Here is a 24,560-nt window from a genome sequence, read left to right as displayed (position 1 = left end):
AAAGGGGAGCTACTACATTTTTTGGAATGGGGCATTCTCTGCATCTCCTCAGTCCCCTGAAAGATAAAAAACTTGTTTGAAACTAAGAAAAATGTAAACAATGAAAGTTCCATATTTACAGCCCCTATCTCAAATTTATACTTACACCTGAGAGCAGCAGGTGTGAGACCAAAGGCCCCCACAGTCCAGTAGAAAAAGGCAAATTTCCTTTGACAAATAATAGAAATGTCATTTTGAAGACATACAAAGCAGTCTTCCTCCACTACAAAGTATTCATAAGAGGACCAAGGCAACATCATGTCCAGTTGGGGTTTCTGAACTTTGATAAGTTGGCAGCCTGGAGAGAGTCTAGAGGAGATGAAATTGAGTGGCTGAATGTCTTGATTTTTCTATGTACTTACTGTCAGAAATAATATTTGTTTGGAAGACGTGCATCACTGCCATGATGCATATTGTGTTTTAGATCCACCAGGTTGGAGGTGCAAAGCAAACACCCACATCTCCACTTTTGTTGCTCTAGGGCAGAGCTTTGGGAGCTCTTTCCTCACCCTCTGTTCTTTTTTCTGTGCAATGAGGAGGGATTAGAAGCCTGCATAGACTTTTTCTCCTCAGCTGTTATGATCTCTAATCTGCCATCAGCAGGCTCCTGGTCATGCCCTGGTTAATACCCTTTCTCATTTACTGTGATAAGAAATTGCTTTCATATGAGCAGAGTTCGGGCAGCTTCATACTTACATGAGGTGATGGAAAACCTCTTATAAAATTAAGCTCTCAAAGTGGATAACTTCAGCCATGATCTTCCTAGAGATATTCAGTGGCACTCTGCTTTACCTACAAGGAGTGATGGATCAGCCCAAATCCCTAATCATTATTAAGCAGAATTTAACCTGAGAGTTATTCCCATTACAAGTGTTCAGTTTATTCATAACCCCAAACTTTTTGACACTGGCAGGGGATTGGGGGTTTTTTCTGACTTGATTTTTTGTTCTGTTGTCTCAAGATGTCTCAACAATCAGTCCTATATTCATGCAGGCTTTCAGCTACAGGATAACTTTTCATCACCCTCTAGCACCTGCACATGCAGCAGGAAAGTTCACCATTAGAATTATTTTTGGAAATCACACGGGGAAATTGTGAACTCTCATCGTAGGAATGGCAATAATCACCAGAACAATGTGATAAATGTTTTTATGTGCATACAAACACTGTGCTACTGTAGCACATCATGCACATTATTATTTTCAGGCTGGAAGCACAGTGGGATGGGAATTTCCCTGTCCCCCTCACAAAAGACATGAAGAAAAAGGAGAGGAGATCTCTGGCTGGGTATGAACATGCAGAGAAGGCTGATCCAACTTGGATGACCCTTCTACTGTATCTTGGTTAATATTCCAAAGACATATTAATCCTGGTTTTGCATTGGGCAGATTGGTTATTGGAATGAAGATGAGAAGCTTGTCCCAATAGCCGTAGATACTCAAAGTGGCAACGAGTCTACGAGCCTCCAGAACAGGACCTACATAGTCACGACTATCCTAGTAAGTGCCATGACTTCCATCCCAGCTCTCCCTCTCCCCCATCTCCCTGATGTGCAGGCTCCCTCTTCCCACTCAAGTGCCCTTCTTTGTATTATATCATTTTTATAATAGCAATAATAATAATAATAACAATAATAGTAATAATAATAATAATAATAGCACTTACTGTTTCCTGCCGGCTCCATAAAGGTATTTGAAAATTGCTGTGGATAATTAAGTAGGTATTAAAGAGCTCTCATGCTTAAGTGTAGAAAATACAAAAGATTATGACAAGAGAGTAGAGGCATCAACATAGATAAATTAGGAACATTGTACCTGTGCTTTGTACTTATCCCACAGAATGGGGGCTGCAGTTTTGGGAAGGATAAGCTGTTTTGTTCAGAGAGGCTGAATCATTGCTTTTAAAGCAAATCTCCACTATAATCATGAAGGAATAATAGGTACCCCATAATGTGGATATCATGTATTGTGTCATTGTGTACACGTACCCTGCAGCAACATGAAATGTTACTAATTTGTTGATTGCTTACTGGGAGTCTGCAGAGAAGACACAATACCCAAACTGAGTTAAACACCTTAAGGCTCTCTCCTGTCCAGCAGATTTGATTCTCCCTGTGCCCACACAGGCAGGCATGTCTTTAAAAATTCACAGCTCAGATATCCTAAATACCCCATGCAGAACTACGCTGAAAGGTTTGTTGCCCACATCCTGCAAGCTACTCCATTCTCCTCAGGTCCATCGCTGCAGGAGCTGCGCACAGATCCTGCATGAATAAAAAGAATATGCCACAATAAAAAAATCACACTTTGTACCTTCTAGAATAAACCCACAGTGTGTTGGCTGTGTCCCTTGGCACAGGGACACAAAGCTAGAGCTTTGCAGGGGGAGCAGACGCTGGGCTAGAGCTGGTGTGTGCCTCCAGGATGTGGAGTGGGGCTCAAAGTTTCTCTTCTGTGTGCCAGGAGGACCCGTATGTGATGCTCAAGAAGAACGCCAACCAGTTTGAGGGCAACGAGCGGTACGAAGGCTACTGCGTGGAGCTGGCCGCCGAGATCGCCAAGCACGTGGGCTACCACTACCGGCTGGAGATCGTCCGCGACGGCAAGTACGGAGCCCGGGACCCCGACACCAAAACCTGGAACGGCATGGTGGGAGAACTCGTTTATGGGGTGAGTTTCCAACCTTGTCCTAAGACGTTTAGTTCTACTTGGGAACACGCTCAAGCGCCAGAGTTAGAAGGAGTCCTGCCCTCTGTCAGCCTGAGCTCTCCGGAGGACTGCAGCTCAAACAATCAGCCCAAGTAAAATGTTTTCATTTAGGGAGAGACAGCATATTCTGTGCCTATGGAAATGTCAAAACGTTTCCTTTCAACAGTTCCAAGATTCTTTTTCTTTACATTTTTAGAAGAACAAGTATTGAAAGGTCATACTTTCCCATGGGCAGAATCTCCAAATTTTACTCTATTTTATATTTGCATGATAATGGCAGGATGAAAAAAGAAAAAGATTTTGAACACTCAGCACATGAGTGGTGAATGGTAGGACAAGATTACTTTCTGTCCAGCCACTCATTTCCATCATCAGGAATGTACACCTGCACCCTATACTTCTAAACCTGGTTTGGCCTGGTAGCTCATACTCTGTGATACTTAGGTCATCCCTCAGACAGATGGGTTTAATTTTCCCATTCCCTACCAGGGAAAGCATGCAGGGAGCATCAGTTCCCAGGTTGCTGTGACACTGTGTTGGAGCAGGGATGATCCGTCTCCTGATGGTAGCTCCACTGTAAATGCTGCCAGCCATTTCAATCTCCCTCTCCATTTTCAAGATGGATTGCAAAATTAGTGGAGAGTGTACATCAATGTTGCTGGAACATTTTTCCGCTTCTCCTGCATCAGCTATGCAATCAAAAAACAGTTCCTGATGGAAGTAAACATCCTGACATCCTTTTTCAGGAGATTGGCCTTTCCTTGCCTCTTTTGATGTCTGGATGATAAAGCTCTTTTAGAGAAAATCATCTTCATCAGACTGTGACATCAGTGGATAAATCAGATGAGAGGAGCTGGGCGGCTGCAAAAAGAAAGCGCTGTGATTTCAAAACAGATCTGGTAATCAGTAGCGATAAAATGGAAATAATCCACCAATATTATGGGCTTCTCCTTTTTAACCTTTTTCTTGGAATTAGTTTTGTCTGATTTCTTCTGAGATAATGAGGTTAAACAGAGATCAAAGGATTGTACACTGCAGTTAGTAGATATATTTCATTCTCAGTCTGCAAATCTCTTTTCTGTCTCCTTTTCAGAGGGCGGATGTGGCTGTGGCACCATTAACCATCACCCTGGTTCGAGAAGAAGTGATAGACTTTTCTAAACCGTTCATGAGTTTAGGTATATCAATAATGATAAAAAAACCTCAAAAGTCCAAACCAGGAGTTTTTTCCTTTCTGGATCCTTTGGCTTATGAGATATGGATGTGCATTGTTTTCGCCTACATTGGAGTGAGCGTTGTCCTCTTCCTGGTGAGTCGCTTCAGCCCTTACGAGTGGCACACTGAGGAATTCGAGGAAGGACGGGACCAGCCAGCCAATGACCAGACAAATGAGTTTGGAATATTCAACAGCCTCTGGTTCTCCCTGGGAGCTTTCATGCAGCAAGGATGTGATATTTCTCCAAGGTGGGTTGCCTTTCCCAGTGAACCTTCTTCCAGTTCGTGTGGTTTAATCTTTCTGCGTGCTTTGAAGCTGAACAGGTTCTACTTTGATCTCCCTTCCTGAACCATAGTGTAGTTTTGTGAATTGGTTACAGACTCAGAAAGGATCCAAAGGTTCACAGGTCTCACAGCTGTGAACTTGGAACCTCAAACTTGACACCATGAAAACACCATTTAAATTTATCTTTGGGGAGTCTTTTGGAGAGAATTTACAGAAATTATAACAAGCTTTTCTAAAGCCACCCAATTGCAATCAAATTTTGTCAGTCATTTATTTTGTTGCTAGTAGAAATAAGATGATTCTAGCATTATAGGGAAGATGAAAACTTCCAGCAAAGTAGGGAGAAATAATGCAGTAGGTGCCCAATGAAAGGTTATATGGTCTGTGTCAAACATTATGGAGCACGAGTGGTTTAATTCTTACTGGCCTTTAGAAAGGTTAGAGAAAGACCAAGTTTCATCCTGCTTCCCATTTCAGCCAGTAGTTCTGCTGCCTGAAAGTTCAGTAGGACCCAACACCCAAAGTGTTCCTAAAGGGACTTTTTGGTGACAGACTCTCGTGATTTACTTAGATAATTTTTCTTCCTTTGGGGGGCTTTGTCTCCCTTCTCTTCAAAGGAAGTTTCATCCAGAAATACCCATCTTAGGGGTGAAGACAGTAGGCAGAGGTTGATTTCCAGCCTGCTGTGGTGTCATCAAAGCTCAGGGGATGAGAAGGAGGCACAGCTCTATCAACAAGTGGACGTAACTCCATGCAGCTCAGCACAGCTCCCCTGGGATGGCAAGGAAGACTGGGCACCAGCTTGTTAGCTATCAGATGCCAATTTATCCAAATGTTAATGAGCTTGTGATAGCAGGGAAATAACAGCCTGCAGGGCACTTTGATAGTGACGGCCTTTATGAATATGTTTTATTATCTGATCATTGGTTATTTGGAGGCCAGGCAGAGAATTCAGAAAGCCTTCCCAGCAGAGGGAATTTCAACTTTATTGCAGTCTTGTAACCAGCCCCGTGCGTTAGGATCAGGTTATTGTGATTTTATTCTCATTGTTGTTCTTATCATCTTTATTGTTATTTAGGAAAGAGAAAGTCTTCCTTTGGGGTCATTTCAATAGGTGGGTTCTGATCCAAGGAGGAGCATGGAGAGGTGAAAAGATGAGGCTTTGAATAACAGCAAATTTGGTAACATCTTTAATGAAAAGTGTCAGGGAAAGATCAGTGGGTTTGATTCAGCTAACAAGATTTGCTCTAGCTAAATAACATGCTTTGAATCACCATTTCAAAGTGTTGTTTTATTTTGCTTTGGAATGGGAAATGAGAATTATTCTGTCATTGTTATTTTAATGTCGTTGATTTAATCATCCTGATAATGAAAATTACAATTTCATTTAAACCAATATTTTCCCATGGAACACAAGAGCAGTTTCTGACTGCTACAGCTATTGGCAAGATGATAAAAATTTAAAAATTAAATACGGGAATTATTACAACTCTCAGTACTCTGAGTACAGCTCCTTGATACGGTTGTAAGGGGAGAAGGACATTTCTGTGCAGGAAGCAGAAGAGTGAGAATTTCTGTAGGATGTTGTTGTGCAGAAGGGCTCTGAGTGCGCTCTGTATTTCACATGTATTTTTCACATGAACCCAGTGCAGGATTTCTGTGGCACATCATTTAGAAATGAACACTTGGTAGAATGACACTGTGGGCAGGTGGGGATATCTGCTCTATTCTAATATATTTCCTATGTAGTTGCTTCTAAACTTATCACTACTATCTCTCAGCATCTCCCCAGTAATGCATTAGCCATCATAAATAGCTTCTGTTATACATCTGTTCCCTCATTCTCTCCCCAGCAGAAAGGAGCAAGTGCAGGGGTGTATTTTGTTTTTGTAGAGGTTTTGGGTTGTTTATTCCAGGTTTTTTTTTGAAAGAAGCAGGGGAAATTTGTCTGGAGGTTTGTTTTTTTTCCAGAGTGTGCTTGTTTTAAGTGCATATGCCACTGTGTATTTATCATTACAAAAAGAGTAAGATCAAAACCGCAGACACATCACTCAGCACAGCGGGTGGTGGGGTTTGCAGCAGTAACTTGCTCTTGTAAATGTGCATTCCTCAGTCTCAGACCAGTCCCCAGGGAACTTCAATCCCCCAAAGAGACAAAAATTTGCTTTTGAAGGAAAGTGTTGTCCTTTTTAAGGACACTCTTACTAGGCAGGGCTTTAAACAGGCTTTTAAGTACACTGGGGACAACCTACCAAGGACTTTAAAGACACACTGTGAATTTGGTGACCTGTGGATGGCCAGGAGAGAGCAGAGCTGTGGGTTACCTGCTCATAGCCTCTTTGGAGGTGGTCAACTGGTGTCCTTGAATCTCTGAAGCCTTCATGTCTAGGTGTTGACAGGGTGAATGTGACAAAGGGCAGACAGTAGCCAGTCTTGAAGAACCCCAGCTGGAGCTGATGCCAGTCTGTGTTGTGCCTTTGGATGCTGGAGCATGAGCTGGAATCCATCCCTCCGAATCCATAAAGGGAACGACTCGATGGTGGATGCATGGCTTCCGCCCAAGGAGGCTGTGAGCTCTCGGACATTTCCCACCAGAGTGTGTGGTCCACCTTCTGCACCATCACTGACCAGTGGCCCCACTGGGTGTGGAACAGTCCCTACCACATGGACTCATTTTTCCTGGCTGAGGTGAGATAGCCCCTATTGTTGCCCTTAAAGCTTTCAAAACATGGGCTGAAACACAGTAGGGTTGGGGAGAAACAACAGCTCGGAGCTGTGCACAATTCCATAGTGACAAGCAGGAATTAGTGAAGTCTGAAACGGGCTATAAACCATTAGACTTTGCAAAGTGCCACCTTAGCTTCAGAAAACGGTCATGAAATTGCAAAAGCACTCATTAAATGTGAAATACAGACCCAGAAAGGAGCTTCTCAGAGCAGGCATCAGAGGTAATAAATAACTCACAGCCAATAGCGAGAGCCTGCGGAAAGAGAAATGTGAAGTAAATATGACTCACACTGTACCATTTTCAGAACTGTAATTTGATAAATTGTCTTCAGAGCTTGAAATAACTGCAGTGTGTAGCAGCTGTGGAGAGTAGGACCTTGCTAAAGTCCAGCATGTTGCTGCCATTCCTCGCTTAGGATGGATTCAAGGCCTTTGAGAAGGAGACTGTGGGGATGTTTGGGCTTCCCAACCTCCTCTGCAGCAAAACAAGGCATGAGAATTTTTCATCTTCTCCATCATTTTCTGCAAAATAAATAATTTGACTGTTGTGAAAAGGATGGAAAAACAGGGAGCAAAATAGCATCTCTTGTCAGCTTCCTATCTTGATCTTCTATTTTTTGTTATCATAAAATGTGTTGCTTCATAAGGTTTGAGCCCAAAAGAGACTTCTTATATATTGGAAACTATTAAATTTAATCGCGTTACTCTTCCTGTGACTCAGAAAATTTATGTTTGACTAAAATGAAACACATTTGGTTAAAACAGATCTTCCAGAAAGGCATTTATTCTCCATTTGAAGATATCATGAGATAGAATAGACAGTTACTCTCAGCTGAGTTGATTTTAGGAATCTTGTCCCATCTCAAGTTCAGCAGGTGGATAAATATCACACAATATCCCCTAGTGAATGCAGACATCCTTTGTACCCTGACAGAGGAAAATTAAAGATCTCCAAAAATTAGCCCAGCTTCCTGGGACCTCTCTTTATCGTTGAAACAAAAAATATACATATTTTGAATTCAAACCAAAATATACTGTGAGTAGAAGGGAAATGCCTACTCATATCCTGACACATTAGGGTATCTTGTCACAATACCTGGACAACACAGCTTGAAATCACTCATAATAATCTGTCTGATTGAGAACAGAGCTGGAGATGTCGTGGTCAGCCTATGCTGGGAGTGAAATGGTGGATGAAGCTTTCATCCCATCTGTGTCTGAGAGAGAGCCAGGCTTGACAGGGGATGCTTTGGGAGCATCAGCAGGGCTGCACGAGCAGGGAGAGACTCTGTGCTCCTCTGTGCAAGGCACCACCAGGGACCACTGCTGGGAAATGGTCGGGTCACACCAGTGTGCCCGAAAGACTGTGGGGTTTAATGTGTGCAAGGAGATGTGGCACAAGGTACAATCCCCCCTCCAGCTGGCTTGGGACAAAGAGTTAACAGGGTCTTCACTTGCCTGCAGAGTCCAGACCCAGAGGCTTTGCAGGGTGCAGTGGATTGTGCCAAGCAGTGACCCCCGGCTGGGAGGGCTGGGTGTGCTGAGCAGGGAGGTTTGCTGGCAGAGATGATGAATGGCTGCACTCCCAGGCAGGAAGGAGAGAGATAGATGCTGGCTGCTCTCCAGTCAATAGATACAATCTATTATTTATAGGCATCTTGTGGACGTTGTTATTTGTTTTTTGTGACATGGAAACAGCGCTCTGGCTGATCTATACAGTGTGCTCATGTTCACTGCGCTCCTCGGGCTCTCTGCCACACTCCATCAGAGTGGTTTGTCTGGGGAAGAGCAAACAAGGTATTTATTATGTACCTGTAATTAATGCTGAGCATTTTCCTCTGCTGTTTTTCCTGTTTATTTACATTTCCCTTTAGCCCAATTGGAAGAAGTCACAGGAGACTTCAGATTTTGAAAGACAGCAGCACTTTTAAATTTTGTCAAGATCTTCCCAGTACTGAAAGGTTTTATCCAGTTTTGAGGCAAAATCTAAATCAGAAATTGATTAGACCAAAAAAAAAAAAAATGTTGCAGGGGTTTTTGAGGGGTTTTTTTTGGTGAGAGGTTTGATTTGGACTTTTTCAAGGAAATTATTTCTGTTCCATCCTTTGTAAACTTACATTTGCAGGGTACTTACTTATTTTGCTAAAAATTTAGAATTAGAGAAATTAGAACCAGCTGCATTTAGCAATCAAAAGGAATTTAATTCCTTCCTGAAAAGAAGGCTGAGCAGGGGTATTTATCTGATGACTCTTCTTGATTTCAGTAAGCGTCTTCTCTGACTCTCCAAGCATCTGCCTTCGAAATGGCCTCAAATTGCACCAGGGGAGGTTTAGATTAGAGTTTAGGAAAAAATTCTTCACTGGAATGGTGGTCAGGCGTTGGAACAGGCTGCCCAGGGAAGTGGTGGAATTGCCACCCCTGGAAGTGTTCAAACTGTGTGTGGATGTGGCACTTGGGGACACGGTTTAATGGTGAACTGTAATGGCAGTGCTGTGGTCATGGCTGGACTCGATGATCTCAGAGGGCTTTTCCAACCTTGATGGTTCTGTGGGGACAAAGCTCAGGTTCATTTATTGGTGGTGGTTTGCTTGAACCAGGGAGCTGACTTTCCTTGAGCATAAAAGTAAGAAAATCAGGACTTCAGCTTCTGGAAAAGTCTCCTTTCCTTATAAAAGTGTATCAAATGATGTTGCAATTATCTCTAGCTGGCAGAGTTAATTATGTCCAGGGAGAGCAAATTCAGGTCACAGGGTAACAGCAGCACTTGCAAATCACCAGGAACTGATGACCACACTTATTTCTAAAATGCACTTAACCAGGGAAAGTGACTCACCAGAGGAACAGCTTGACAAACTGCACAATATCCAACTAAACAGTCCCCTTTGGAGTCTGCGCACTTCCATGGCAACCAGAGTGTGGCAGCCAGGGGAAAATGGAAATTCTTTTAAAATAGTCATCCTTGCTATCCCTTTTTTTTTCATTTGGGAAAATACTGAAGGATACAGAGGACTCAGAAGGAGGCAATAACCAGCCAAAAGAGCATTGTTGGAAGACGCAATTTCTTCTGTAAAGCAAAAATTAGTCTCTTGAATTTGCACGTTCCTCCACCTGAAAATGTCTAAATGCTGCAGAGGTAATGAACGCTTCTCCCACTGACCTGTAAGCTACTTCCTCAGGGTGCTTTCCCTGTCAGGCACTGTCACTTTCCCACAGCTCTGACTTTGGGCCTTCAGCACTGAGGTTGCTGGAGTACAGCAAGAAATTTGCTGAAACTCTCCCCATTGAGTGACAGATTCACTAATCGTTCCACCAGCTGTGTTTAAAATAAGTCATCAAACACTTCATCTAAAAGCAGATATATTAGCCTAAAAATACTTCTGCAATTTCTTTCTTCAGGACTAAATAAATGTTTGCCATGTTTCTCGCTGAAAACAAAGTTGAAAATAGCAGGGGGGAAAGTGCATTACCCTTTTTTTTTTTTTTTTTTTTTATCTTGGGAAGTTTTATTAGGGCATCTGAAAGAGGGTAGATTTGGAATAGATATTAGGAAGAAATTCTTCCCTGTGAGGGTGGTGAGGCCCTGACACAGGTTGCTCAGAGAAGATGTGGCTGCCCCATCCCTGGAAAAGTTCAGTCAGGTTGGACAGGGCTTGGAGCAACCTGTGAGAGGCGTCCCTGCCCATGACACGGGGTTGGAATGAAATGAACTTTAAGATCCCTTTCAACCCACACCGTTCTGTGATCCCTGACATGGAACTGGCATGTGCTGCTTGGGTTTCTAATGGTGGACACTGGCTCAGGATTGTGAGGAGCACTAAGATTTACAGGGCTGCCTCCTGACACTTACAACCTTCTCCCTGAGTGCAGCAGGAGACTCTCTGAGCCTCCAGGGACCCCCTATTATGCTATACTTGGACTTGCTGATTTTCAGTCAGTAAGAGAAGCTGTAAAAGAAGTAAAAGAAGACTTTCTTTCATTTCCTTTCCTCTCGATAACAAGTTATTCCTGAGCAGTCAGCTCAGCTGGGGTCTGCAGTCAGGACTGTGCATGGTTGTGTCTCTCTAATAGTTAGGTCGACTGCCAAGTGTTTTTGTCAAAGAATAAGGGTTGTGAGGAGCTGAACGACCTCCATCTCCCTCAGGTGGTGTCCTCTGCAAGGCTGCCTGTCACACACTGCTTTAATGTTGGCACTCCAAAAAAATACTGTAGCTAAGATGGGAAGCCCTGAGCATGTTTTCACAGGGAAGCCCTGCTTAAATAACTCTTCCATATGATGTACATTACTTTTATCAGCACTGAGATATCATGTGCACACTCACTGGATACACAGTCGAACGAGCTTTGAACTCCTCTGTTGAAATTGCTCTGGCTCACAACACAAAAAGCATCCACAGCTGCTCTTTGCTGATTTTATCCCCACAGCTGGCCTTCCACTGGGAGGCTCAGAGTTCTGCCTTTATTCCAATGGAATTTGGCATTTATTGGACCTATTCTGCTTTTGTCTCAGATTTTATTCCTACTACTTGTCCTTATAACTGCGGAAGCACCATATCTCTTTTCATTAAAAGTTCAGGAATTCATTCGTACACCGAATGTGTGTGTGCAATGTAATGTGCAATGTACAATGATGTGCACTGTAACACCCCAAGATGGTGAGCAGGTGAAAACAGATTTGTTCAAACAGGACAGAGGTACCATGTTATCCATTGTGAAAGGCTTGAGGAAGCTGAGTAAGTGGGAAAAGCAGAATGTGGGTCGTGCTAGGAAATTGGGACAAAATCCTTGTGTGCTTGGGTGGGGTCTGGAGCTGGAGACAGCAGAGCATGGTGTCACCTCTGAAGTCCTCCAGGCTGTCTTGGTCTTCCTTCTGTTTTCACGGGGATCAAAGGAGCAGCTGGAGAGCAGCTGATTCATATGCTCAGATGGCAGAAAAGGGCACACAGCTCATGCATGCAGCCCTTTCCTTAAACAGCAGCAGCACATTTGATGGAATTCAATCTATTTAATAAAATCACGCAGTAATTCTGATTAGTGCCTACCCAGAAGAGTTGCTGCTTACCCTCAGATCCAAAGGCTAAGCAGCAATAATCCAATCATGGTAATCATAACTTACTACTTTGATCTTCAGATAAAAGAGTCTATAGAAGTGCAAAAGTGTTACATCACCGTTATTTGGACAACTTCAAAGCATGTTATATACACTAATGAATTCTCCCAACACACTCTGATGAGGAGTAATAGAAGGCGAGTGTGTGAACAGAGGAGTAGAAAGGAAGGAGATGAGTCCTCCTATGGTGAAAGGGAAAAGCAATAAAATAAGTACTTGTACCCTGTATATAGGTGGGAGACGTGATGAAGAGTCCACAAGGGTCCAGCTGCAGGAGTCAAGTGCAAAGGATGCTCTCCCACAGGAGGAATTTTCTCATCTGTCTCATTTCTTGAAGCTTGCAATAAGAAGCAAAATCTGAGGCTGCAGAGAGGGAAACAGAAGGAGGAGGCAGCTTTTCATCTCAACAGTGCTTCTGAAGCCTTAACAAAAAATTCTAAAAATCACCAAATGGATCTTAGCAGGTGAAATAGGGGCAGCAGAAGCACTGAACATGTCTTCCCTTCACAGTTTGGGAGTTTTAATGTTAAAAGATGGGCACACCTGCGCACATAAAGCTCTTCTAAAAACACTGTCTGGGGGGGAGCAGATTCATTCCTCACCACTTCTACAAGAGATATAGTATGTCCCTGTACAAAAAAGAAAGGCTCAAAAGTGAAACTAGAGAAAATCCCACTTGTACACTCTTGGTGAGGAATCACATTTTAAATTAGAAATGAGAGAGAAAATAAAGGGAATATTTGGAAATATTGCTCACAGATAATATCTTCCAGTACAGAAAATACTCTCCCTTCCAGAGCAAAGCCTTTCTCTCATCGGATTGGGAAATCTGACAAAAGACAGGAAAAAAAAAAATCAAAATGAACCAAGGCAAGACACCCTGGAAGAAGTCTGAAGTAGGTTATTGTAGCATTATTGCCCAGAAGTCAGAAACAGAGCTCTCATGTGAGCAAATGTAGATGGCTAAAGAGGATCTTGAAAAAAATGAAGAACTGATGGCATATAATCCAAAACATATTAAATCTTTTGGGGAAAAAAAGCTTTTTCATCAAGTAGACTTTGAAGAAGAGACTGTGGGAGAGCATATGGAACACAGCAACTCAGTAAAGGACATTGGCACAATAAGCTGTTGTTCAAAAAGATGGATGAGTGCTGTTAGATTTGGGGCCACCTGAGGTTGAGGAAGTTCCTGAATAATGAATCTCCTGGGGCTCTCCAGCAACTACTTCTGACAAAATTTTATGCTTGTCACCTTGTGAGTTTTTCTCAGCAAAGTGAACAAATGTCATCAGAGTGAGAAAAATACATGAAGAGCCTTTTTTACAGTGAAATTTTTGCACAAAGGCATGACAAGAGTTGGGGTTTTATTCCTGGTAGCATCAGCTGGCAAAATAGCAGAAGAGGGATGACTTTGCCTTTCTCTGGAGCTGCCAAGCAGCCCAAATTGACCATGTGTTTCTCAGCAAACCACTATCTAAACATTCATCCCTTAAACCACCCTGTCTGCAGTGGCGAGAGGCGCACTGTGTCTGTACTTCAGAGGATGATGGTGCCTGTCTTCAGATCTACCTCTCTGCCTTTCAACTACACTCTTATTTTTTCTTAGTGTTCCACATCATCCCTCTATCCTAGCCCTGCATTTGTACTGTTTTTAGCAGCCCTCTGGAAGAGTTGAGTGTGTTATCCTGCATTTTTAGGATTAAACATCTCATTTCAGCGGCCAGGGATGCTGTGCAGGGATGGCAAGTCCCTCGAGTGAAGGACTTACCTCAGTCCTGCAGTTCTGCCCTGTTTGGAGAGTTTTCATGGGACCTGCTGAAGTTGAAGCGGGCTTGCTGCCCATGTCAATTCAGGTTTGCTTGGCATCTAGTGCTTCCAACACCCCACTAGCTGAGCAGGTGAGTTGTGTCTGTTGAGTATCCACAGGTGTTGTTTTGGATCAGTTGAGGACACACAAGGGCACAACCTGCAAAGTACGGTTGAGTGCACACATCACCCCTGCAGGGCTGGGCCCATTCGATGCTGCCTCTGCCTGTTGGAATTGAGTGTCTCAGGAAGGCGAATTGGGCAAAGCAGCAGCTCAGAGGTAAATTCCACCTAGTGGCCAGCGCTTCAGGCCACCCACCTAGGACAGGTTCATAAATGTGATTCATCCTCTTCCACAGCTGGGAACTAAATTAGAGAGATGAAGTAAGCTGTCCAGGATCCCGTAAAGTAGCAGGGCTTCACAGGGAACAGAAAAGCCCAGTCCTCTGATTAGGCTTAGGCACCTCTTGCCTGTCAAAATGCTAAGTGAATGTCTTGAAAACAGCACGAAGCTGCTCCATGCAGTCATGCTTATACTTAGCACTGCAGTAATCCAAGGCCCAATGACTGGAGAACCACAAGTGGCATGATGCATTTCTGACTAAGCAGGAGAACTCACTTTAGAATGAGGTTTTGCCCATTAAAGGGAAATTGAAGGGGGAAAAAAGTGCCAACATATTCTGCAAAAGAAGAGATGAAACAGTAGGAGAGGGAGCATACACTGCTGTCCAAAGCCATTAGTTTAGGCAGAAAGAAACAGTAAATAAACCATGATTTATAATTAACGCCTCACAGATATACATCCCCCTGTTGAATCCGGGAGATTCTGTGTATTTGCAGAGATTACATTCAGTTGATGCAATATTTACACAGTGAGCATCCACAAGGCCCCTTCTTACAGGGACTTCTGCTGGGATTCCATAATCCATACTGCCTCCTTCCAGCATGTTGGCTTTGGGGGTCAGATGAACTGGCAGGATTTGCCTAAGATCACAAGAGCAGATCTCCAGCCCATATACAAAAGTTAAGAAGCCCTAATTTATTTATTTGTTTATTTATTTATTTATTTATTTTAAACAATAATTAGAGAAAGAAAAGCAGGACAGGGCCAGCATGGGACTCCCAGTACCTGTGTACCCTCAGCTTCCTTACCCTGTCTCCCTGGTTAATGTTACCCACAGGGAGCCAAAATATGCAGCTCTTAGCACTGTAGAAAAGTTGTGAGAGAGGAAGAAGGAATTTGTACCTCTGGGAGAGGTAAACGAGAATATCAGTGGAAAACATTCTTACTTCTGTATTTGTAAGGGTTTTCCTGACCCTGCATGTTAAAACCCAGCATTGCAGTCATGACTCCAGACTCTTGTACCAGGAGCTGGGATTCAGTAATAAGTAAAAGCAAACTAATATGGCAAGAAAATTAGTAATGCAGCATGTACAGAGAAACTTGCATTATAATCCCTTGAATTTTGTGGCAAACAGTTGTTAGCTCATTCAAAACTCTCCATGGCACAGCAGAGAGTAAGAGGATAAGAGCTCTGAGGTCTGCACTTGATGGATGCACCCAGAGCTGATCCCAGCTCCACAACCCCACACTGAGTTTCCTCCTTTGCCTTTTGAGAAAATCTGGGGTTTGTGTCAGAGATGGAGGGAAAGTGGTGAGACCAATCACGCCAGATGGTCTGTGACACAGAGGAAAAGCAAAGCTCTTTACATTGACAGAGTTTGATGTTGAAAATTTGCTTAAAATAAGAGCAAAAGTGGTGCAAAATGCATGCAATTAATCCACTCTTGAGTCAGATTTCAGCTAGAACCATGGAATCATCAAGATCAGTACCAAATTCACAGAGTAGTGTTGGAGATCAGAGGCTCTGTGTAGGTAGGAGACCAAAAGTGGGTTTGACCCACAATCAGTAGCACAGGCACAGAAGAGCTTTTCTTTCAACAGTTTTGCATAAATTCATTCAGTGACAAATATGTCAGTTGAGTAAGTGAGCCTTTATTAGACTTGAATTTAACAGCAAATCTGGGAAATCCTCCCAAAGCAACTATGGCTTCAGAATCCCAGATTTGCTCTTCTAATTAAAACACTGTCAGTTTAGGTGTAATTCTCCGTAAGGAATGGATTTGAAGAGGGGGAAGGGAGAAGTGGGAGAGAACTGAGAGGGTGCTTGAACAGTTTTCCAATGAGGTTTACTCTGTATACTTTCTGATGATCTTGTTAATATGGTTTTGCAAAAATGTATTGTTCTTTTCTAATAGATGGCAAAGCAGAGGCAAACTCCTGCCAGCTTTTCCTACCTTCCATGAGGGATAAAATCGAAGGGAAAATTGTTTGATCAAGGATTGCATTTTGTTTTAAGAAATGAGATTATAGCTGCATGATTTTCTATTTCTGTATGAATCCATCAATGCTAAGGCTAAAACATTAAAATTAATCTCTTCATGAGAACAAAGGGAACTTACAATTCCCTTCTGTTTTCTGCTAGCAAAATGCAGTTGCTTTTACAAGGAAAGTAAGAAAATAAAGTAAGTAAGAAAAGCAAATGTAAGTAAGAAAATCAAAATTATTACTTTCAGCTTGGTCATCTGCAGTATTTTTATTAGGGCCATTTAAAATAGCACATTTCAGAATTATCTTTTAAATTATGCATGCAGTAGGTAAGAATTTAATGTATTATAAAAGCTGAAAGAAAATTATTTGTAATGAGAAAGCAGAAACAAAATTGTTTACCATGTTAAAAATTATACCATTTAGCCTTTCAGAAATTAAACTATAAGTAATAGCAAAAGGCAAGGCTTGGGTAGACCCAAAACAATCATTTTCAGAGTGCTACTTTTAGAGGACACTTGCAACCGTTATCTTTGCATTCCAAATGAGAATATTAAGGTTTTATTTACAATTTCAGAGTTTTCCACGGTCCTGAAATCTTGGTTCCCAGCCAGCTCTAATTTTAAGTAGGTTGTGCACTGTGGGTAATGAGGTTAGAGTATTTACTACTTATTCCTGCAAGGGTAATGATGGAAAGGAGCATCCTGTTCTTGCCAGTTCTGTGAGAGATAGGCAGGATCCCAAGTCAGGGAGAAAAGTGAGGATATGTGTGATATTTTACACAGCACGGGCAGGGATAGAAGAAGAAACCAAGTTATCTTAATTTAGACTATGTAGGAAAGAAGAGTCTAGGTGCAGAAGAAATAACACAGGTTGAAAAATGTACAGTCTGGTCTATTCAGATATTTTACCCCTTTTTACACCCCAGAATTAGCCATTCATTAAAGCCTCTTATGCTGTTACCCTTGCTTATTTTAGCCCAATTTTTTTAGACCCTGCTATTTGCAAGGATTACTGTAATAATGAACATTAATTAATCCAGAGGTCAAATAGATCCAAATATCTGAACCTTAGCACATCTTTAAAGTCCTAACCAGGGTGCTCCATCTCCCCTTAGCTCTGCAGAGTTACTGACTCATTTCCACTCAGCAGGGAGCTGATTCCTTCATGTTATGCTTGAACAGGTACAGGGACACAACCTCATGCAAGAGGATTTAAACCCCATAGCGCCCATCAGTGAAGAGAAAAGAACTTGAGACAGGGCTCAAGCTGCAGAACATTTCTGTTAGTCAGGTGCAAGGTCATTTTTTGTTACCTAGCTCCAGAGTGAGACTTTCAAAACCTCATAGTGACTTCAAAGCATGGGATATATCTACTCCTCTGTGGCTGTGTTTACTGGAGCATAAACATAATTCTAAGTCTCAGTGGGTTTTGACCAGGCTTTTAGCTCCCTAGTCTTGAAGTCACTTCCAGAAATCAGACATTATCTCCTAAATTACAAAGGCACTTTGCAAATGTGTCCCGTGATGGAGGCACTGTGGTTCTTCTGCTGGGTCTACAGAAGCAGCAGAGCAAGGTGCTGACAGGTATTGCCTTTCCAAGCACTTGCCATGGTCAGCAGTAACAGGCATTGGCTTGGAGTCTAAACAGACAAGAGAAATCCACCTTGTTCTGTTCAGTGTTCACTGCTCCTGAGCCGTGGGGGTGTCACAGGGGATCACATCTGCTTGTGTGATGTTTATCATGACTATCATTACATTCTTTATTGAATTCCTCTGTCCTTCCAGAGCCTCCATCACCGGCCAGCTCTCCCTTGTGCTAAATGTTGCACAGCCATGGAGCAAAAGGGCCGTGTCCTGTAGATCCCATGTGCTGAGTGTTTTCTCTGCTGTGCATTTCAGCAGTTTTGGTTCACAGCTTCCAGCTCCAAGTCAATCCAGCAATGAGGGAAAACATTGCCCACTAGCAGTGTCTGCAACAAAACATCACACACACGAGGCCCCAGCCATGCTGGCAGTCCTAGCAAGCTGCTGACCTCCTCTCCTTTCCTCCACAGTCTGTGAGAGTGAGCACATCCCTCCTTGTGCCATGAGGAGGAATGACCAGCACCAGCAGCAGAGACAGCCCAGATGGGGCTGGTCTATGATGGACACATGAATCCTGTCTGCATCCTTCTATCTCCCAGGGGAAAGAAACAGCCCCTTCTCCCTCTTCCCCCAGCCCTCCCTGTTACCATCCAGGCTCAACACCCCAAAATTACTTTTCCATGCTCTCAGTGCCAGGTGTGAAGCTGGGAAGCATAAGCCATCTGCAGCTGACAGCAGGCAGCCCCCTGGGATTAGCTGGTGGTGAATACCACCAGGATGTCGAGGGTCTGGAGGCAGGAATCCGCCTGACTGTAGCTGAAGCGATTGAAATGAGTCGCAGAAATATCCCAGCTTCATCAGGAAGGAAGGGCTGTATAATTTGCAGCTGGAGATGAATGTGATTATTTGCCATGCAAATGGATTTTGCCAGCTCAAAGTGGCCTTCATCAGCAGAGATTGTTGTATTTGACATTATCTGGTTACTTTTGTTTAATGCCTCTGTGCCTTTTCTGAGCGCTTCCTTCCCTGAGCACACATCATCCAGACTAATTTTCTTCCCCTTCCTCATCAATCTGAAGATGTGTGAGTTGAATCTATAGCTGCCTCCCTCCCCAGTCCCTCTCCAAATATGAAACAAATGGTAAAGCTGTGTGTGCTGACAGTCCTGCAGGCTGAGTGTTCTCTGCAGATGGGAAGCAAGATGGTCGCATTTATCTCACCTAACTTTTAGCCCCCAGCTGGACTGGGATGTCTCTGTTACCATCCCATAAACCATATTTCTGCAGATTGACTCAGATCAGCAGAAAGACGATGTGAAACATGGTCCCCCATGGAGAAATAAATGATGTTTCTCACAGGCAGGTCCCCCTTAGTCAGGCTGTCTGGTTTTATCAAACAGAATTGTGTGTTCCCTTCTGTCTGGGACAGTGCTCTGCATCTAGAGAAGGATCATATAAATAATTTAGACAGAATGCCTGAATACTGACATCATTCTAAAATCATCTTCCACTCTTAAAAATTATTTGAAAATATTTTAATGTTAATTAATGCCTGCTTGACTTATCTGCCTCTATAGCTATCGAATGGTTACAGTTAATTGGCTATTTGATTGCAGACAGTACAAAACACCTAGATTTTAAAGCATTATTATGAACATCTTGTCTAACCATCTGCTGAATACAAAAGAGAGAATGTCAGTAGGCAAATTATTCATTAAGACCGTAACTCCTCTCTGAGCTTCAATATGTCTTGCAGAAAAACACAGGGGTTGTTTTTTAAACTTCAGATGATTGGTGCAGCTCACCAAAAGATCACAGCTGGGCTGTGTGTCTGGTCTGGTTCCATGCTGGTGCTCCTTCCTGCCAGGGGTACATGGTACAACAGAGACCTTGACAGAGATATTGGTGGTGGGCATTGTCCCCTGCCCAGCTCAACTCTCTCATAACTATCCCCATGTCTTATTATTAATATTGTGCTCTGAAAGAAGTTGAAAATCAAAGAAAATTCTCTCTGTTTATTGCTAATATTTTTTCACTGTGAATTTTTTATTTCCACTCTAATTACATCAACACCTTTAAAAGTAAATTAAGAACTGAGACAGACTTCTGGCTTCCTTGGAAGTGGCTGGAGAGTGACTTTGAGTAAATGGTCACATAAATGATGGGCCTGAAAGAGCAAGCTGCACCTTTTAGACCTTCACCCTCTTCCTGTCTGACTCTCCTCTCTGTGCCCAGGTCTCTCTCTGGCCGCATAGTCGGTGGCGTCTGGTGGTTCTTCACCTTGATCATCATATCCTCCTACACAGCTAACCTGGCTGCCTTCCTCACCGTGGAGAGGATGGTGTCTCCCATCGAGAGCGCAGAGGACTTGGCCAAGCAGACTGAAATCGCTTATGGGACCCTGGAAGCTGGCTCCACTAAAGAATTTTTTAGGGTAAAAAGGAAACTTTAATGCAAACATTTTTCTTAGCTTCTTGTTTGACCCGTCCTCCAGGTCTGTCCTCTCCCGTTCTCAGCTCAGGTCTGGTTTTTTTCACTTGCTTCCCCTCACCATGTTACGGCCTGCCAGAAGATTGGCAGTGACTCCAGTGCAGGTGATATTCTGTAGTTGTGAACACAAATATGGAATATCCATGTGCTTCCCCACATTACTGAGGAGCTTCTCTGAGCAACTCCAAATGAAACCGTCTCCAGATTTCCAGCTTGGTTTGCCCTTGGTTTGATCTGCAAAATCACTCCGTACATAAATATGGGCCAGAAAATGAGGGATTGGTCTGGGCCCTTGTGCAGAAGTGGTAATCCTGTTACCCCTTTTGGCTTCCTTGGCCTGTTTGATGTGTGGGTGTGTGTTCAGTCCAAGCTGGAAATCCCAGGGGACGCCCAAACCTCTGCTAACGCTTCTGTTGGGTTTCTGCTGTCCTACGCAGCGATCCAAAATAGCAGTGTTTGAGAAGATGTGGACATACATGAAGTCAGCCGAGCCCTCCGTTTTTGTGAGGACGACGGAAGAGGGGATGATCCGGGTGAGGAAGTCAAAAGGGAAGTATGCATACCTCTTGGAGTCCACAATGAACGAGTACATCGAGCAGCGCAAGCCCTGCGACACCATGAAGGTGGGAGGTAACTTGGACTCCAAAGGCTATGGTATTGCAACGCCAAAGGGGTCTGCGCTGAGGTAAGTAGCTTAGATTTGCTTCCTTTTGCCAAACCACCCAGCAAATCAATGTATGCACACAGTTCAATCTCCATTGCCATGTTAATCACGAAAGCTTGGGGCGAGGAGGTGGGGGAGGTGGAGGAAAAGGGGTGTGACCACTCAGTGTGATGTGCAGGGAAGTAAAATGCCCGGCTCCCACTGAGCAGCAATGGGAGTGACTAATTCTTCAAGCCCTGCATTTGGAAACTGGATCCTGGCTGATCCATTTGCTATGAATGTGTCTGCTGTATGAGGTGATGGCAGGGGGCTGCTGTGGTGTAACCATTGGTTTCACAGAGCTTTATTCCGGAAGGGACGCTCATCCTGTGCCATGTGAACTGCACAGCTTTGCAAGAGTATGGGATTACCCTGGCTTGGATCCATGCTTGCAGAGGGAGTTCTCATGGGGAAAGCATTTTGGTGTTTCCTAAAATGAAATGCTGGTTGGAAGAGGTGGGAAGCCCATTTTGAAAAGCCCTGCAAAGGGTGGGCATTTTCATTGCCTGAGTCAATTCAGATCCCAGCAAGCACCAAATTTATAGAAAGTCCAAAGGGGTGCAAACTCTGCATTTCTGAGTCCAGACCTGCAGCTGCCACATGTCTTTGCCTAGTGGCCTGTGAAATATCTTCAGAGACCTTCTTTTAAAAAGAAGAACTCTTTAAGAGCTCAAACCCAGGCCTGAGTTTGTAGCAGAGTTTGGGCACTGCATACAGCCACACTCTTGGACATGAGCATCCATCATGAAAACTGACCTGCTCAGAACAGCATTACCACCATGCACAGACTGGTATTGTGATCTTGGACACATCAGAAGTGTGGTTCCTTTTGGCAGCAGTCATGCCAATTCCTCACATTACAATCATGAGGAACATGAGTTGCAATGGTTTAGTAAATTCTCGGGAGCTGTAGCTTTGAGTAATCAGCATGGTGCTCCAATGTATTTAATTAATTCCTGAGTTTTTTATTCATGAAAACATGTTGACCAGAAGTGTATGTGTGGCCTTACATTTGTTTGCTAACATAACCCCATGCAGAGACATTTAATCCATGATCTCTGGATTTCTGGAAACCAGAAAATTACTAGATGACCATTTGCAGAAGGATCTCTCTGGTCACACAGTGTCCAAGCCAAAGCCAGCCCAAAGAATCAAAGGTGTATTAGCCGGTAGTGGGTGAGACCCAAGGATTTTGATTACTACAGTTCTTAGGTCAGCTCACATTCGATTCAGCACTTCCCATATCACCATTATCTTTAGAGAAACGAATGTGACCTGCTGCAGGTGACAACCTGAAGCACCAGAGCACATGGTCCAGAAGGTAATTCTTGCATCCAGTGCAGTTCGGACTCTGAAATGACTCAGGCTCCTACAGCTGAAGGTGGACATATTCTCACAGCTTTGAGATGCTTTCTGTTGCACACTTTCCAGTGTTTGTTTTTACTCTTGCAAATATGGAAATTAGGATACAGGGCTGATTCTATTTAATTAATAATTTATTTAACATCAATCTTGAATCCTAATTTCAATATTATAAAAATGAACAAACAACGACATCCTACCTGTCTTGTAATTTTTGGCATGTGAAGGAGCCATTTTTCATACTTCTAAGAAAAATAAACCACAAGAAAGAAAATCGCATCAATCATTTTACCTTTGCAACTCCAAACATCCCTCTGCTAGGCATGACTCCAAAAATTCCTAACATTTCTTTCTGTTTCCTCTTTCTCATCCTGGCTGCATGTAGAACAAATTTCTTATGGGCCTAATGGCAAAGGAGGAATGCTTGATTTTCCATCCGATGGTGTTTCTTTGGAACAGTTCCTGTCTGGTTTTTGTCCCATTGTGTCCATTTTGTTCCTGTTGTTTTAATTGTTTTAATCTCAGTAGTTCCCTACAGTCCTCATGTAGTGTCTGTTTTCCCCCTGGGGTCCTGCACGTGAGAGGTTGCCCTGAGCAAGGTGACAATCATGAGGCGTCTGTCCAGCACGGTCAGCCTGTCTCTCTCTCAGTCTCCATCTTCACTCACTTCCATCCACAGAGTAAAAGCTCTGAGCCAGGATTGCAGGAGGTTTGTGACCCAGGCCTATCTTCTATCAGGTGTGTTTTAGAAGCTGGGCATTGTAGCTAAACTAGTTTTCCTGCATTTAGGATGGCTAGTTGGAAAAGAATCCTAGAGAGATACTATGTGAGCGTTCACCATATATTTTTCTTGCTTCTACATGGGCAAACAATGCCAAGATGTTGCCACAGATGAATGAAAACAAGGTTGAAAATCCAGAAATAATTCCACATATGGCAATAGGTGCAAAGAGCCCTTTCAGAACATCCTTTTGGTCTCTTGGACTGCTAAAACAAGTTACTTCTTCCTACTAGGTGAATCTGGCTTTGAAATTCTTTTGGCCTCCAGATGTTAAAATTTAGTTGCATTTAGGCATGTCTGAGAAGGGCAGTGATGAGAGGGCAGAAATTTCACCTTTCAACACCAGCTACTTCAAGCTGGGATCCTGCCTGACGTGAGATAGTCACCCTGCTACAAAACACACCCACTTACCCAGCAGGAGATCTTCTCCACTGTTGGACAAGTGATCATAAAGAGGCAAAAACCCAAATTATCCAAAATAGGGGAAAGAAAACCCAAGAAATTCACTGTAAGTCTGAACTCAGGGAATAGAAAAGTTTTTGAGATGACAATCTGTGAGAGCAAGTTTTTCAGAGCAGCCATATTGACATTAAAGTTCCATAAAACAGAAGTCAGCTTTCCTAGGGTCTGTGAGTAAACACTCCCCGTTAAAAACCCACCTTCATTCAGGACCCCAGAATTCTCAGTCTTTCATCAAAATACAGTCAAGATGTAGTCCAGCCTATTCTGTGTACTCCCCGGGAGCTGGAGAGACAATTAACTGAAATGAAGCTTCCTAGGAAAGAAGATGCATAATGTTCAGCACATGGCCCCAGAAATCATATTGCAGATAATGTGCTCGGGGAAACAGCAATACATTTACTTTGTTAACACCTTGTACCCACATAGAAGCTGTGATGTATTTTGGCTCATTAGTTAACTAATTTTTCACAGATGGTTCAGGCATCAGAGTGCTAAGTAACCTGTATTCTGCTTTAGAAGAGAGAATAATTATGATTTACTTAGTGTCAGATTCTTCCTGGATCTACACTCACACATTCCCATTTGCTTTAAATGCAACCAAAGTCAGGCTCAGACCACAATACCGTTAGAGTTGAAAAGGGAAAATATTCAGCCACCTTCAAATCTGCACCTTCGCCTTCTCTTGGACTGGTAGCAAGCTTGACTGCATCTGGATTTTGCTTTTTGAAGGCTGAATTCTGCCTGAAGGAGGCTCCCAGTCCTTGTGAAAGCTTCAGTGCTCGGATGGAATCCCAACAGGCAGAGCCATGGTGGGCTCGTGCAGGTCAGCACATTCCTCTTCCTCACAGTCAGGCTCATCTTGGAATTGCAATACAGGAAAACAGCCCCCATGACAAAGGTTTCTTGGTGTGGCACAGAGCACAAATTCTGAGATGGGAGCTGCAAGGTCCTTGGCCTTCT

At 43.2% G+C, this 24,560-nt stretch overlaps 1 protein-coding gene across 3 annotated transcripts in view; it reads left to right on the top strand.

Moving 5' to 3' along the window:
• The window catches only part of LOC121658084 (glutamate receptor 1), a 119,964-nt gene that overhangs the window by 80,151 nt on the left and 15,253 nt on the right, over positions 1-24,560 (top strand). For all 3 annotated transcript variants that reach the window (XM_042014518.1, XM_042014519.1, XM_042014520.1), the window contains exons 9-13: positions 1,428-1,538; positions 2,502-2,708; positions 3,841-4,211; positions 20,038-20,236; positions 20,730-20,977. In XM_042014518.1, the coding sequence (XP_041870452.1) occupies positions 1,428-1,538; positions 2,502-2,708; positions 3,841-4,211; positions 20,038-20,236; positions 20,730-20,977 (1,136 nt within the window). The remainder of the gene's footprint in view (positions 1-1,427; positions 1,539-2,501; positions 2,709-3,840; positions 4,212-20,037; positions 20,237-20,729; positions 20,978-24,560) is intronic.

The sequence above is a fragment of the Corvus kubaryi genome, unplaced genomic scaffold (assembly GCF_017639235.1).
Source record: "Corvus kubaryi isolate FWS band 111438036 unplaced genomic scaffold, C.kubaryi_AGA036_p1.0 split2-37374, whole genome shotgun sequence".
Taxonomy (NCBI): domain Eukaryota; kingdom Metazoa; phylum Chordata; class Aves; order Passeriformes; family Corvidae; genus Corvus; species Corvus kubaryi.
This window is presented reverse-complemented; position numbering and strand designations above follow the sequence as displayed.